This window comes from Aethalodelphis obliquidens, unplaced genomic scaffold (assembly GCF_003676395.1).
Source record: "Aethalodelphis obliquidens isolate GAN/ISIS:26980383/991018 unplaced genomic scaffold, ASM367639v1 scaffold7, whole genome shotgun sequence".
Classification (NCBI taxonomy): domain Eukaryota; kingdom Metazoa; phylum Chordata; class Mammalia; order Artiodactyla; family Delphinidae; genus Aethalodelphis; species Aethalodelphis obliquidens.
The window spans coordinates 21,444,601-21,456,169 of NW_020837951.1; the positions used below are offsets into that span (position 1 = coordinate 21,444,601).

At 41.6% G+C, this 11,569-nt stretch overlaps 1 protein-coding gene across 2 annotated transcripts in view; it reads left to right on the forward strand.

Moving 5' to 3' along the window:
- SUSD1 (sushi domain containing 1) overlaps window positions 1-8,484 on the forward strand; it is a 141,594-nt gene extending 133,110 nt beyond the window's left edge. Inside the window, exon 16 of one of the 2 annotated variants that reach the window (XM_027105207.1) lies at window positions 8,341-8,484. In XM_027105207.1, coding sequence (XP_026961008.1) covers window positions 8,341-8,363 — 23 coding nt within the window. In that variant the 3' untranslated portion in view covers window positions 8,364-8,484. Of the gene's footprint in view, window positions 1-653; window positions 768-8,340 lie in introns of those variants that run through there. The other variant, XM_027105208.1, reaches the window with a different exon arrangement.
- Window positions 8,485-11,569: the final 3,085 nt, after the last annotated feature.

The window sequence follows — 11,569 nt, forward strand, 5'->3', positions numbered from 1 at the left end:
AAGGCTTCCAGAGGGTGGTGAGAGCTCCAGGGACCAGCGCTGGAGAGCACAAAGGTCCTTCCCAGTCCCGAGACCCTCCATAACCAAGGACTTGGCAGTAGCTGTGTGCAGCCGAGAATGGCTGAGACTGAGCGTAAAGCGCGTACGGTTCTTGCCACAAGTTGTGATTCCTTCTGTCCAAGGCGCCTTCCAGTGAAGAGTGAACCTTAGAACCTGAAAGAGGGCTCAGCTCCAAGAACCAGAGGGAACTTGGGTTGTCTTGGGATGATCACTGTGAATTGAGATCTCACAGGGATGGACACCAGATGATGCAGACACTGATGTTTTGCTGTGCTGGGATGGTCAGGGACAACCATGAGGGGCAAAGAGGGGCAGAGCCCAGGAAAGGGGAATCATTAGCACAAGACCTAGGAAGGGGCAGCAGATGGGCAGCGCATCTCTTGCACCGAACAAGGAAGACAGTGTCTTGGTCCTGGTCGGAGAGTATAAATGTCCATACTGCGTGTGGCCCTGTGAGGGAGGTGGTGCACGGGGCTGCCAGACTCAAGGACTCCAGCCTGTCTGCAGCTTGCTGCCAAGGGCACAAAACAGCTGAGTCTGACTTGACTGCCTGTGGTCAGCATTCATGAGCATTTTTACTGGATTTCTTGTAGAAAATTAACACATAGCTCTCTGGTCTGGATTTGTGCATCTGGAACAGCTCACTGGATTAGATGGAGGCTGAAGGAACTCCACAAGGGTAAAAGGACGAGCCCCCATACCGACCTCGTGAGACTGCATCTCAGTGTCCAGCTGTAACACACCCCTGGTGTCAGCCCCTTTCCTCCACTTCCCCTCCTCTCTGCAGCCACTCCTCGGACTTCCTCTCCCTCAACCTGCAGGCTGCTGCTGCAGACCCCTGCAGACCTCTGTAAAGAGATCACTCAGATGGGGCTGGAGCTAGAACAGAGCTGGAACCTACACTGGAGATACAGCTGGGAGGGCACATGAGTTTCACTGTGAGCCAGGCATGGAAAGACCAAGGCTTGTCGCTGGATGAGATAGAAGAAACAGAGACCTACTTCTGGACGGCAGGAGGCTGTCTGCTTTCCTGGAGGGACACACAGTGCCGAACAGACTTGGGGAGTTGCCTGTGTGTCTCGGAGGGCTACCTATGTGCATTGGAGGGATACTTGTGTTTATTCTACACTTGACCTGGGACTGTGGTCTGTATTGATTGCATTGCACTCATAGCTTTCCAAGGTTGGCTGGCCAACACATCATCCTCAGCCTCTGCCTGCAAGTGCGTTGCCAACTGGCCCTTTATTGTCCACCCAGCTGTTGTCAGCTTCATCACCCAGGTCATTGCCCTTGATTCCTGGGCCTTCACCAGTTTCCCAAGAATAAATTGTTTGGACTACTTCTAGTCTGCTGCTGTGTATTAGCCTGCATTTTTGGAAACTCTGATAAAGTTTCCAAACTGACTTACCTTTTTTTGCTATATGACTCCTGCTTTGCATAACTGTTTGCTTCATCAGCCACCACGCTGCATTCTGGTAAACTGAAAGAAAAAGAAATTGTTAGAACTGAGCAACAGGGAAAACAACTTATTTTGAACCGATGCTTTCTGAGTGGAATGAGAGCCTGAGACTTGAGCCTGAAGGAGAGGCTGCCCAGCTATGCTGAACTTTGAAGCATTTCAACTGAGAAGCTCCGAAATTCTCTGATCTTAGTGAATTCCTATCTAATTCTGAAGAGATTCCCCAGGAACCCCACTCTGAGGGTGGTGATAGGCCACTAGAATCATTTAAATCTGTGTTTATAAGATTTATAAGTATTTATAAGTATTCAGTATAAACTGAATACTTACAGTGAAAAGAAAGCTTTAAAAAAAAAAATCCATAGCACACAGGGATGAGATATGACACCCAGTGAAAGAAATCATAGCTTAAGTTACCCTGAGTTATACTGTGTTTTGGAAATGCTCTGAACTCAATACTTATGCCACATACTCTAAGACCAAAGTACTCAGATCTTTTTATTATTATTCTTCTCAGGAGTAAGCTTGCTGAATCACCACAGGCTTTTTGGTTTTTTAACTACCAGTTTGCTGAATGTCGCTGTCCATTTGGCTTGGAGTTGCTCTAGGTCCACCCTAGAGCCCACCTTTTGAGCCTGTCACTTGGTAAAGTGAATTATTGGTGGTCCTTCCTGCTACGTATAGAGCTTGATAGCGATTTCAAATTAGTGGGGAATGACTGATTATTAGGGAAGTGTGGGAATCAATGTCTAACCATTTGGGGAACCATTGTTTGCAATAAATATGATGAACAACGAAGGGAAGCCTCTTGCACTGTTGGTTGGAATGTAAATTGATGCAGCCACTATGGAGAACAGTATGGAAGTTCCTTAAAAAACTAAAAATAGAACTACCATATGACTCAGCAATCCCACTACTGGGCATATACCCTGAGAAAACCATAATTCAAAAAGACACATGCACCCCAGTATTCACTGCAGCACTATTAACAATTGCCAGAACATGAAATCAACCTAAATGTCTATCAACAGAGGAATGGATAAAGAAGATGTGGTACATATATACAATGGAATATTCCTCAGCCATAAAAAGGAACGAAATTGGGTTATTTGTAGAGACGTGGATGGGCCTAGAGATTGTCATATTTAGTGAAGTAAGTCAGAAAGATAAAAACAAATATCGTATATTATCACATATATGTGGAATCTAGAAAAATGGTATAAGTGACCTTATTTGCAAAGCAGAAATAGAGACACAGACGTAGAGGACAAACATATGAATACTAAGGGGGAAAGGGGCAGGTGGGATGAATTGGGAGAATGGGATTGACATATATAAACTATTGATGCTATGTATAAAATAGATAACTAATGAGAACCTACTGTATAGCTCATAGAATTCTACTCAGTGCTCTGTGGTAACCTAAATGGGAAGGAAATCCAACAAAGAGGGGATATATGTACACGTATAGCTGATTCACTTTGCTGTACAGTAGAAATTAACACAACATTGTAAAGCAACCATACTCCAATAAAAATTAGTTTAAAAAAAGAATAAAAGCTGTTTAAAATCAATTAAAAAATGAGTTAATAGGCTTACTGTACAATAGTCTTACACATCAATAACAAAAACTGTAAGATCCTCTTGCAAGGGGAAAAGAATGATCAGATAATTCACAAGTTCTGCTGTTATTTTTCTCTGGAAGTCACACCTATATTTGAATTTTTCTTGCACCAGCAAAAATGAAGCAAGAAACGAAGAACATAACATGGGAGTAGGAAGCCAGGTGGACATCAGACAGCTGATCAAAATGTTCACTGTCCAAAGGCTAGGTGTGATTTCCATCCTAGCTCACACAGCCTGTGTCTTCGACCTTTCTATTCCCACATAACACTTTTTTCTTTTCTTGCCTAATACTACTCTTCCCTAATTGATAGCTTCCAATGGATCATATCTGTCTGAGGTGTGTTTCTTAAACCCTAAGGAGGATTTGATGTGTGTCCTCTATCTGGAGTATAGCCAGGAAACTTCCCAGCACTCTTTCAAAGAAATGAGACTGGAAGTGTGAAATCTAGTCCCGTCCTGTTAGTTTAGCATTCATTGTGAGCAGACTGGACTCTTGCCCAGCTGAAAGAAGCTGACGTCATCTGCTTTCATTTGACCCTGAATTTCCCCTCTGATTGAGACATCAGTCCAACCTTCATTTCACAACACCCAGCAAATATTTTACTGAATGCCTTCAGTGATGGAGTTTCTACACCACAAGCAGAATGACAAGCATAAAGACAAGAGGGAAGGGGTGCAAAGAAGTAGAAGAGGGAAGGGGGTAGCAAAGGTTACCCAGGTGGAGTTTGAGCTGGACCTTGAAGGATTAGGAGGGGTTTATCAGGCAGAGAAGACTAGAAGGGAAATTCCAGTAATGGAAGGGGGGAGGGGTATAAAAATATGAACAAAGGCAGGAAATTTCATGAAGAGACATTAAAGATCACAAGAGAGGGATGGACCAACATAAGAGAGACATTACCAAAGTAAAAATGAAGGAGTTGATGGTGCATTGGATTGGCTGGGTGCTGGAGGGATGCAGGGAGGTACATATAGGAAGGGGAAGATATGCTTATTAAGCCTTTGAAAATAACATTTAGAAAGAACATCTGCTACACAATTTGTGACTCTAATGAGACTTCTTTCCCCCAAACATACTAGATATTCATTTAAATATACTTCTTCAAAGTAGTTGCTTTGAAAAACTAAATACACACTTATTCCAGTGGTGCTATTAGTGTTTGAAAAATCTTTAGAAATCCCCTTTGGGAATTGCCTTCAGAATTTGTTTATGAGCTACCAAAGAATATCAAGCAGTTTTATTACCTCACAGTTTTCTGTCTCTGTTTCTCTACATACGGTGAAAACATTATATATGCATATAAAACATGTATCATTAAAACTGAACCAGTTGGACATTTCTTTAATTTTTTTTATTGTAGTATAGTAGATTTGCAATGTTGTGTTAATTTCTACTGTACAGCAAAGTGATTCAGTTACATATACATTCTTTTTTTAAAAAAAATTAATTTGTTTTATTTATTTTTGGCTGTGTTGGGTCTCCGTTGCTGCGCGGGGGCTTTCTCTAGTTGCCGCGAGGAGGGGCTACTCTTCGTTGCGGTGCGCGGGCTTCTCATTGCAGTGGCTTCTATTGTTGTGGAGCACGGGCTCTAGGTGCACGGGCTTCAGTAGTTGTGGCTGGCGGGCTCTAGAGCACAGGCTCAGTAGTTGTAGCGCACAGGCTTAGTTGCTCTGCGGCATGTGGGATCTTCCCGGACCAGGGCTCGAACCCGTGTCCCCTGCATTGGCAGGCGGATTCTTAACCACTGCTCCACCAGGGAAGCCCTATACATTCTTTTTTAATATTCTTTTCCATTAAGGTTCATCACAGGATATTGAATATAGTTCCCTGTGCTATACAGTAGGACCTAGTTGTTTACCATTGTATATATAAAATATTTTGCATCTGCTAACCCCAACTTCCCACTCCATCCCTCCTCCACCCTCCCTCCCCCTTGGCAACCACAAATCTCTTCTCTATGGACATTTCTTTTACAAGCTAGAACATGTGGGGGGACTTCCCTGGAGGTCTAGGGGGCATGGGTTCAATCTCTGGTCGGGATCCGGCATGCCACTTGGCATGGCCAAAAACAAAAACACTAGAACATGTGGCAAATGGCTTTTACCTATTTCCAAAAATTGAATACAATCTGAAAAACATTTCACTTATGGACTCAGAACACCCCCAAAAAATGTGCTTCAGGCTCTGACGGCAATCTTCAAAGGGGGATTCCAGCAGTATTGAGCCTCCACAGAATTGAAGTCATGTGGACCTCCACAAGTGACCTCCACAGGTGACTGTTGCCACAGGGACCTTGTCCCACGATTAGATACATTCTGGGGAATTTCTGTCATCGTGGCTGGACAAGTTGTCGTATGACAGTTTATGGTCCATGTTGGCTTTCTATGCAGTCACTCATGATCAGAGACCCCCTTCCCCAAGTCCCCCGTGAAGACCTTGCCAAACCTGGGAAGAGAAGGGGGTTTCCTAAAACCATCGGACACTAAGACCACCTAACGGCAGAGTCTGAGGAGGACCGGACTTCAGCTCACTGTCCATTCTGGCTTCGTTTCACAAAAGCAGAGCCCTTTTGCAGAGGGAGGAAAGCCTTTCTGGTGACTGGAATGGGGAAATAGGCTGCGGTGTTCCTCTAGGCACTGAATCCACTCTGGGGCAGACAGGACATGTCCCATCCACAACCACATTCCAGGGCAATGTTCTGGATCCAGAAAGAATGCAAAGCTTAGAGACAGCTGAACAGTATTCCTGGAAGGTACACACTGCAAACAGGCAGTTGTGATTCCTCAATAAATTGCCCAAAGGGTATGAGTGTGTGTGTATTGTACATGTGTGCATATTTATATTGCCTGTTGTGTGTGCACACATGTGTTATTGTGTGATGCATGTGTGTATGGTATGTTCAAGTGGGGTGTGTATGGTACATGTGTGCATACGTGTGTTGTGTGTGCACACGTGTATATTGTGTGGTGCATGTTCATGTGGTGTGTGTGTATGGTACATGGCTGCATGTGTGTGTTGTCTGTTGTATGTGCACATGTCTGTATTGTGTGGTGTATGTGTGTATGATATGTTCACGTGGTGTGTGTGTGTGTGTGTGTGTGTGTGTGAAGGGCACTGGGACGATCCTGGCAGGAGTGAGTGATAGGAACTGCCATTGGTCATCCCTCTCCCTACATCTTCAGAGTCTGTGGGAACAGGTCAGTAGAGAAAGGAGAAAAATTCTATCAGCTGAAGAACCGATACTTCTTCCCGTGGGAGGAATAATGATGTTTTCTCAATGACTACACAACTCTTTTCATACCAGAGTAGCAGCAAGTTGTCTGGCATTTGTATTGCACATATTTTCCCACATTTGTCCTTTGTCTTTCAACTTTACTTATAGGGCTCTTGTCAGTTTTTGCCATTGGAAAGTTTTCATTGTTACATAGTTGAGGTTATTAATCTTTTGTTTGTGATCACCGGCTGTCATGACATGCTCAGATAGACTTTCCACCCACGATTATAAAAATATTTGTCTAGTCTCTCTCCTAGTTCTTATGTAATTTTGGTTTTTACTTTAAAACATTTGCTGTATTTGGAATTTATTTTGTGTAATGAATGAAACAAGAACCCACATTTTATTTAAAACATTTCACACCAACCTGTATTTTTCTTTCACACTATTCACTGCAGTTAAAATAGCACAATTATTTATGTGATTATCTTTTCCCAATCACCACTGATTTGAGATAGCACATATTTTTCATACAATACTTTGAAATATGCTTGTTTCTGCAAATATCATGTTGGGATTTTGACCAGAAAAGGGATTTTCTAGATTATTTTGGAAGAATTTATATTAGAATATTTCTGTGCACTCACAGGGGATGCCTTTTCACTTAGTCATATATTATCTTCTATTTCTTGGTAATTTTATCTTTTTTTCACATAATTCAAATTTATTTGTATAATTTTATGTTTTGTACTTTTAAAATGGATTAAATTTGGGTTATATTTCTTATACATTATAAGACTTGATTTTTGAATATTAATATATCATCAAAACCTTCTCAACTCTCTTTTACTCTTTTAATTTTCAGTAATTTTCTGCTGAATCTTAGGCTTTCTATTATCTGCAAATGATGATAATTTTGTCTTCTTCATTCCAATAGTTAAACCTCTTATTTTGTTCTTTTGTCTAATTGCAATGTTTATCACATAAAAGCAATGTCACATTATAGAAATTATAAGTGCTTAATCGCTAAACTTGATGTTGGCTTTTGGTATAAGATATGTTTTGATAATAAGGAAATTATTCACCTAATCCCATTTTACAAAGAACATTTATCAAGAATGGACATTACATTTTATGAATGTTTTATTGAAATCTATCATGGGATTATATACTTTTCCCCCTTTGGTCAACATTAATATAAATTTTCAAACATTTAGCCACCTTTGCATTCTTGTAATACACAGTCATAGTCATGGTAAATTGTTATTTAAATCTGCCCCCAGATTCTATTTGTTAATATTGGGTTGGCCAAAAAATGCCTTTGGTTTTTAAGTAAAAATAAAAGACACATTTTTCATTTTCAGCAAGAACTTTATTGAACAATGTGTTCACCATTTAGTTCCACTACCTTCTGCCATTTTTCAGGCAACTTCATAAATCCATCTTCCCAAAACTTTTTATCTTTTTGAGCAAAGAACTCTTCCACGTGTCTTTTACAGTCTTCCATGGAATTGAAATTTTTTCCATTAAGAGAATTTTGTAAAGACCAAAATAAACGGAAATCTGAAGGTGCAATGTCTGGTGAATACAGCGGGTGAATCAGAACTTCCCAGCCAAGCTGTAACAGTTTTTGCCTGGTCATCAAAGAAACATGGGGTCTTGCATTATCCTGATGGAAGATTATGTGTTTTCTGTTGACTAATTCCGATGCTTTTCACTGAGTAGCTGCTTTCAGTTGTGAGCAGTACTTGTTGGAATTAATCATTTGGTTTTCCGGAAGGAGCTCATAATAGAGGACTCCCTTCCAGTCCCACCATATTCACAACATCACCTTCTTTGCATCAAGACCAGCCTTTGGTGTGGTTGGTGGCGGTTTATTTCACTTGCCCCACAATGTCTTCCTTTCCACATTATTGTACAGTATCCACTTTTCTTGGCCCGTCACAATTTGTTTTAAAACGGAACGTTTTTGTTACGTTTCAGTAGAGAATCGCATGTGGAAATAAGGTCAAGAAGGTTTGTTTTGCTTAGCTTATGTGGCACCCAAACATCAAAGCGATGAACATAACCAAGCTGGAGCAAATGGTTTTCAGCGCTTGATTTGGATATTTTGAGTGTGTCGGCTGTCTCCCGCGTGGTATAATGTTGATTGTTCTCAATTAATGTCTCAATTTGATTGCTATCAACTTCAACTGGTCTACCCTACCATGGAGCATCATCCAGTGAGAAATCTCCAGCACAAAACTTCGCAAACCACTTTGACATGTTCCATCAGTCACAGCACCTTCTCCATACACTGCACAAGTCTTTTTTTGCGTTTTGGTTGTGTTTTTACCTTTCTTGAAATAATAAAGCATAATATGCCAAGAATGTTGCTTGTTTTCTTCCATCTTCAATATTAAAATGGCTACACAAAAGTTCACCAATTTCGATAAGTCTTTTTTTAAATGCACGCTGATATGACAGCTGTCACATGCAATCTAACAAAATTGTTTTGAATGCAGTTAAAGACAACTAACTGCTGTTAGACCATTTTACAGAAAAAACTGAATGAACCTTTTAGTCAACCCAATACTTTATTTGAGAACTTAAAAAAAATCAATTTTGATATCTCTGGTTTTCTCTCCTGCGTTACCTATTCAAAGCAGCAGTACATTGGTATTTGTTAATTGGCAAGAATTCCTTCTTTCTCTGGCCGAGGACATTTAAAATATGCTACTTCAGCTATGTAGATAGATAGTAATTGTGCATCTCTTCCCATCTAGTTTTCCAAATGTGTCAGCATAGGATTATTCAATGTTCCCTGGGATTGTGAAGTAGTCCTTGCCTCTAGACACTGCCCCAATCTGATAGGAAATGATGACAGAGAAAAAATGATGTGCTTGGCAGGCAAGTATCTCTTGCAACACTGGGTGTCTTAGCAATCAATAATGGGCCAATGGGCCCCAGTGGGAGTGTTTCTTATTCTTCCAGCAGCTAATCCATGCCCTCAGGACCCATGCTGGTGGGAACCTTCAGAACTGACTCCACTTACAGTCAGTAACACCAGACTGTGGTCACGAGCTAGAAACTGCTGTCAGGTGATGCAAATCAGTTTGTTCCAAACGGCATTATAAAGGCTGCGTTCCTCAGGGTGTATAGTGTTGAGGCCTTTCCCAGCTACAGCCTACTTAAAGTATTAATACTTTTCCTTGCTTTGGGTTCATTTTCTTTCCTGCTTGTGTTGGTGTAGGGTTTGGGGTTAACATGTACTTCTGCCATCATTTTTTTTTAAAAATAAATGTATTTATTTTATGTTTGGCTCCATTGGGTCTTCTTTGCTGCGCGCAGGCTTTTCTCTGGTTGCTGCGAGCGGGGGCTATTCTTCGTTGCGGCGCGTGGGCTTCTCATTGTGGTGGCTTCTCTTGTTGCGGAGCACGGGCTCTAGGCGTGCGGGCTTCAATAGTTGTGGCACACGGGCTGTAGGCGCGCAGGCTCAGTAGTTGTGGCGCACGGGCTTTGTTGCTCCGTGGCATGTGGGATCTTCCTGGGCCAGGGCTCGAACCTGTGTTCCTTGCATTAGCAGGCAGATTCTTAACCACTGAACCACCAGGGAAGCCCCCGTATGGCTTTTTTAGCAGATGAAAAATATATTTTTTAAATCAAATAGAATTTTTAGCAATGAAACACATAAATATTTTTAGAAAAACCTTTCTTAGTAGATGGGTTAAACAGAATATTAAATACAGCTGAAGAGAAAATCAGCAAACCAAGAAGGCAAATCTAAAGCGCAGACAGAAAAAGTTGTGTAAAATATAAAGAGGGATTGAGATATGGAGGTGGAATGTGAAGGTCTGAAATACACATAATCAGAATTTCAGAAGAGAGAATAAAGAGAATGGAGGATAAGCAATATTTGAAAAATTTGATATTTAGGTGTTTATAAAGTCCTGGGTATAACTGAATCACTTTGCTGTACACCTGAAACTAACATAAAGTTGTAAGTCTACTATACTCCAATATAAAATGAAAATTAATTTAAAAAAATAATAAAATGAAGTAAGGATGAGGGTCCCCGTATTTGGGAGTGTGAAAAACTATTAGAAAGGCCAGGAATTGATGGAGGAATCTGGGGCAGATGGAAAGACTGTGAAAATAGTACTGAAATAATGAATGTCCCAAAGGGCAGTACCTGATGGCACTGAAGATGGGGCATTCGAGGTTCAAAGGAGTTTGAATTATGGAAATGGTGGTGGCAGCAGAGATTAAGGAGAAAGCAAGCATGAGCTGATATGCTGATGGGAGATGGTATGTCTCCAAGGGAATCTGGAAAATTTTAAAATAAACCAATAGTTTATACTCAGTGTATTTTTAGTTTTTCACTGGATATAGGGCACTAGGGTAACCAAGAGACAGGAGCAGGACTTCAGAATGAGAGTAGTCACAGCTGAGGAATCAGAGTGAAGATTCAGAATATTGCATGTCTAAATGAAACCACATGGCTTTTTTTTTCTGAAATCACCCTATTTATTAATTTACCTGAGTTATTTCTCATATCACACCATGAGCCCCGAGGCAGAGCCCAGTCGCTGCTCCATCTACTCACGTGATAGCACCTGACTGCGCTTGGCCCCAAATCCCAGAATACCCAAGGGACTGGAGTCTTGGGATTAGTTTAGTAAATATTTCCTAGAAATACTTTAAAAATTTTCCATTAAAAGGACAGGGAGGGGGTTTCCCTGGTGGCGCAGTGGTTAAGAATCGCCTGCCAATGCAGGGGACACTGGTTTGAGCCCTGGTCTGGGAAGATCCTGCATGCCACAGAGCAACTAAGCCCGTGTGCCACAACTACTGAGCCTGAGCTCTAGAGCCTCTGTGTCACAACTACTGAGCCCGTGTGCCTAGAGCCCGTGCTCCACAACAATAGAAGTCACTGCAATGAGAAGCCCGCGCACCGCAACAAAGAGTAGCCCCCACTCACCGCAACTAGAGAAAGCCCGTGCACAGCCACAAAGACCCAACGCAGCCAAGAATAAAAATAAAATAAATAAATTTATTAAAAAAAAAAAAAAAAAAAAGGACAGGCAGGGACTTCCCTGGTGGCGCAGTGGTTAAGAATCTGCCTGCCAATTCTGGGGACACGGGTTCGATCCCTGGTCTGGGAAGATCCCACATGCCGCAGAGCAACTAAGCCCACAGCCACAACTACTGAAGCCCGTGCACCACAACTACT